The following is a 5,001-nucleotide window of genomic DNA, read 5'->3' as shown; positions in this document are numbered from 1 at the left end:
TGTATCGTATATCATAAGTTCATCTATTTACTTATGTAATACATTTCTAAAGAAAATAAATTATTATTCACGAAAACTGTTAACCATTGGTTAATATCATTTAATATAACTATTTTAACACTTAATAACTAAAGTTTCAAAATTATCATCTAAAAGATTGTAATATTCATTTTACTAATACTTTTGTAGTATCCAGCAATTTAGAAATACATTATAATTATTTGAAATAATTTATCTTTTTACAAACATATTCTAACAAGTATAATTACGTGTATAGTCAAGTTATATTTGTTTCGATTGTGTATATTGCATATATTTAAATTATTCCTTTTTCTCATGCTTCTTAAATTTCACATTTTTTAAAATAAATATACATGTAACCTGTAATTTTTGGATATCTTACTTTTCATCAAGCTCAAAGTAATTAAAGTTAGGTGTTCTTGCATCCATGCATATATTCCGCATAAACAATTGCATGAGATCTGTACGTTTGCTGCGGGTATTAACCTCAAGCAACGGGTTTTAATTGTCAAGAAGAAATAAATAAACTGAAAAAATATTTTTTTTTAAATTGTTCATTTTGAGTGTACATGTATTACATGTTTTCATAAGATTAAAAACAATAATCATTAACATTGTGCGAAACGTTAAAGAATTTGAAAATCGTCAAATTTATAAAAATATAACTTAAATAAATTTTCAGTTGTAATTAGAAAATTAGATAATATACTTTTTAGAGCTTTTTAAACTGAACTTTTAGTACCTGATGATTTTATTAGTACTTTGACAATTTGAGGTTAAGTGTAACATGTTTTAATAAATGCATTTGTGAAGTATAAAAGTAAACAAAATGTCTCTATATGACGATTTTGACAAACATAGAACATCAGAGAAAGTAGCTGGATGGTCATCCAGTATTAAGCTGTTACAATCTCAATTACAATTAAAAAAAGCTGCCACTACACAGGTACATTTCTTATATAGTAATAGTCTTATATAGTAATGACTGAACGATAATGGTATTTAAAATGACAATGTTATATGTTTAGCCAAAACGTGAACAATATAGAAAAGCTACAGCAGTATTAGCACCTGTTATAGACTTGAAATCAAAAGCCAATCGAAATGCAGATAGAGATGATGATGGACTTCATAATAATCCACTCTCTTCTGGTGCTGTTAGTAGTATTGGAGTCGGTGGAGAATTTGACTGGAATGTAATAAATGAATACGATCCTATGTGGCCTAATGAATATGACAAAGTTGTTAAAGAATTGAGGGATTTACGCGATAGAGAACATGATCAAGAAACTGAAATGCGTAAACGTAGACGAGATAGTTCACGTTTTGAGGACACACAGGTAATATGGAAATTTCTCCTTATATATTTATGACATGTAAAAATATAATAATATGAAAACTCTACCAAATGAAAGTTAGGAATGTTCCTTTATAACAAAGAATGTAAATATTTGTTTTAGACTTCTTCTGGGAATAGTACAATGATTCCTCCTGAAAGAGATGAGGAAAGAACTCCAACATCAAGAGGTATTGCTGGAGGAGCAGCTATTGCTCCACCACCTTCCTTACAAGAATCTTCTGATCTTCCACCTCCAGCACCAAGACCACCAACTAACATGGGATATGCAACATCATCTGTAGCAGCGAAGATAATGGCAAAATATGGCTTCAAAGAAGGACAGGGGCTCGGTAAAAAAGAACAAGGAATGTCTGTTGCTTTGCAAGTAGAAAAAACTAGTAAGCGAGGTGGAAGAATTGTTGGGGAAAGAGAACAACTTATGCCACCACCACCACCTGTTGCTACTTCTCCTCCTCCAGTACAACAGCAAGCTCCTGCTTCACAACCTTCTGAGGAACCTAGTATTACAGAAATAATGAAATGTCCTAGTAAGGTAAGAAAAAGAATTAATTTTTTATCTCATCATATATTTCAATAATATCACTGAAAATTTAATTTACAAAGGATATTTTTTGCATGACAGTAACTTGGAACTTTTTAAATACATTATATGGTAGAGGTGTGAATATGTTTTGTAAAATATGTAATAAAAAATTCAATATACATGTTAAATCCTTCTTCATTCAAAAATATACTATTTTTAATTAGGTTGTGTTGCTACGTAATATGGTTGGTCCGGGAGAAGTAGACGATGATCTTGAACCTGAAGTTAAAGATGAATGTAATACAAAGTATGGAGATGTTGCGCGTGTTATCATTCATGAAGTAACGGAAGCTGCTGCGGAAGAAGCTGTTAGAATTTTTGTAGAATTTAAGAGAATAGAAAGTGCTATTAAAGCTGTTGTTGATTTAAATGGACGCTTTTTCGGCGGAAGACAAGTTAAAGCAGGTTTTTATTCCAGTGAAAAACTTGATAGTTTACAATTAATGGATTAAGTTCTTATTTAATAACTTTGCTTAATAAATGCTACTTAATAAATGCAACAATATGAAATTAATGTGCTGACTATTATGTTAAAGATTACATAACATCGTGATATAATTGAAGTACCTTCTAATGTAAAGAAATAGAATTTATATAATAGTCAACATATTGAGGAATATTTCAATTTATATCTTAAATAAAATTAACTAAGATGTAATATTAGCATTAAAATAAAAATTAATATTTTAAAAAGTGCATAACAGAAAAAATAAAGGAACATATGCTTTTGTGATTTCACAAAATAAAACAATAATTATGTTAACAAATAATATAGCAAGTTATAATTGCATTGCAATTTACTAATATAAATTTCATGCTTAAAAATAAGATATTTAAAAAATATTCAATATCAATAAATTAAAGTTTCTTTGTTTATATCTTTCCCATCCATTTGCCTTATATAAAATATATAATAAAACCATAATAATTTAAATATTTATCTGTAATGTATAAAAGCTTAGCAACTGCAACTTTATTTTAATTTTTTGTTGCTAATTAAATTTTCAACTGTTTTGTTTAGTTGAGCACTAAATGCAGCAAAACTAAAGGTTTCCATAAATCTATCTTTGCCTGCATTACCAAATTCCTGCATATATGTAGGATTTTTAATCAAATAAGCTATTTTCGAAGCAAATGCATCACCACATAAATCAACTAAAAATCCGGTAACTTCAGAAATTACAGATTCTTTTGGACCACCAGAATTATGTGCAATTACTGGTTTACCCATGTACATTGCTTCAAGAGGTACAATACCAAAATGTTCATTTGGGGGCGTATACAATATAATTTTAGAATGATGTAGAATTGATACTTTATCAATGTCTGAAGGGGAACGGAGAAATATTATTTTATCTGTAACATGTAATTCATCAGCAAGGCCTATTAATTCCAAATAATGTTCTACATTTTCTTCAACCCTCTTGTCATATCCTCCAGCTATAATTAAATATACTTTTTTGTATTCTTCTTCTGTTAAGTATTTTTTAAGTTCTGCCAATGATTCTACTGCTAAACCCAAATTTTTTTTACGTTCATATCTATTAATTGATAATAATACAATACTATCTGGTGATAATTTTTTATCAAGTACTCTTTCCAAAGACATTATTCGAGTTTTATCAAAAAAGTCTGTATTGATAGAAGGATAGAGAACTTCAGGTTCAATATGTAATCTCTTAAAAGTGTCCTTAAACACAGTCTGTGTATATATGCTATTTACAAATATTTTATGTGCCATTCCAGTTGTTATTTCTTCTAAATAATTAAGAGGCACACGATATAATTGTTTGCAAATTCCTTCTGGTTGTGAAAGCAACTGATCTGGATGATGACAATAAAAAATTACATGTGGAATTCGCCATCTAAGGATAGGAATACATGCAGAAACCAAATCACAAAATACAATCTCTGGTCGATGTTCACAGAAAATGATATAGCTAGCTGCATATATCTGAAAAAGAAAATAAAATGTGAAAACAATCTGTAGATGATAATTTCTTAATTATTTTTATGGAAAAATATGATGTTTTAAGTATATAAAAAATTTAACATTAATACAGAAAGAATAAAGTTCTTTAACATATACAAAGAATCAGATATTTAATACACAAAAAATGAGCTGACCATACGAATATAAGCGAAAAGTGCGAAGAATCTACCCAAGATATGCCTTGGTAACCAGTTTCCCACAACTGTAACAGGAATTGTTCCATCTTTTGTCTCAGAGAAACAATGCTCTGGATCATGATGAGTTGTCACGAAGTTAACCTCGTAACCCTGTTTTTTTAAAGCTAATGCTGCATCAACTACCAATCTTTCTGCTCCTCCAATACCAAGATCTGGATGTAAAAATGTAACTCGTGTCATTTTTATTAATTTAATAATATTAAAAACAACATTTATCAAAAACAGCACAATCCGTTACTTTCACGACACTACCGGTCTATAGTATAACACCTGTTAGTTCTTTAAAACCTGTTTTCAATGCAAACCAAACATAGCACTTGACAAATCATAAAAATCGCCAGAAGTGATTAGTCAAATATTTTACAGAGTTGAGTGTATGTATGAAGTTTCTTCCGATGTTTACAATTAGTGAAAAATTTAGTTATATTTGTAAATATATATAGAAAACGTATTGATAATAAATATATATTGTGTATGAAATTGTCTGGATATAATATATGATAACAAAAGAAATTAATTTTCATTGTTTTTTATGTGATATTTAAAAGGTAAACATTAATACCTCAATTTTGATATTAAAATATTCGTTATTAATTATGTCAAATACTCTAAGAAGTACTGTTACGGAAAATGTAAAGAAACGCTTAAAAGAATCGTTTTGTTTAATGGACAGTGATGCTGATGGTTACTTAGATTATCATGAAATGAAAGCTACATTGAAAGCTTTGGGTTTTACAATTAAAAAGTCTTATGTTTTAGCTATTATACAAATGTATGACAAACATAATTGTAGTAAAATTTGCTTTGAAGATTTTAATTATGTTGGTGTGTTTAACAGAGCATTATT

The 5,001-nt window shown here is 28.6% G+C and overlaps 3 protein-coding genes across 4 annotated transcripts in view; 2 read left to right on the top strand and 1 right to left on the bottom strand.

The window, feature by feature from the left end:
• The first annotated feature begins 771 nt into the window (after positions 1-771).
• Positions 772-2,416, top strand: LOC108578504 (splicing factor 45). Its single transcript, XM_017941855.1, has 4 exons — positions 772-967; positions 1,050-1,361; positions 1,482-1,913; positions 2,129-2,416. The coding sequence occupies exons 1-4, from the start codon at positions 851-853 to the stop codon at positions 2,414-2,416; spliced, it is 1,149 nt and encodes a 382-aa protein (XP_017797344.1). The 5' UTR covers positions 772-850.
• Positions 2,417-2,937: 521 nt separating this feature from the next.
• LOC108578490 (alpha-1,3/1,6-mannosyltransferase ALG2) lies at positions 2,938-4,355 on the bottom strand. The gene is made up of 2 exons (XM_017941838.1): positions 4,092-4,355; positions 2,938-3,918 (listed from the first exon to the last, which is right to left on the bottom strand). Exons 1-2 carry the CDS (start codon positions 4,332-4,334, stop codon positions 2,938-2,940), a joined length of 1,224 nt encoding a protein of 407 aa, XP_017797327.1. The 5' UTR covers positions 4,335-4,355.
• The window catches only part of LOC108578491 (vesicle transport through interaction with t-SNAREs homolog 1B-like), a 1,492-nt gene continuing 754 nt past the window's right edge, over positions 4,264-5,001 (top strand). The window contains exon 1 of one of the 2 annotated variants that reach the window (XM_017941839.1): positions 4,264-4,320. The gene's annotated coding sequence lies outside the window, so the exon portion shown is untranslated. Of the gene's footprint in view, positions 4,321-4,626; positions 4,703-5,001 lie in introns of those variants that run through there. The other variant, XR_001891458.1, reaches the window with a different exon arrangement.

Source organism: Habropoda laboriosa, unplaced genomic scaffold, assembly GCF_001263275.1.
Source record: "Habropoda laboriosa isolate 0110345459 unplaced genomic scaffold, ASM126327v1 scaffold38, whole genome shotgun sequence".
Lineage (NCBI taxonomy): Eukaryota > Metazoa > Arthropoda > Insecta > Hymenoptera > Apidae > Habropoda > Habropoda laboriosa.
The sequence above is the reverse complement of the archived record's forward strand: the minus strand, read 5'-3'. Positions and strand labels throughout refer to the sequence as shown.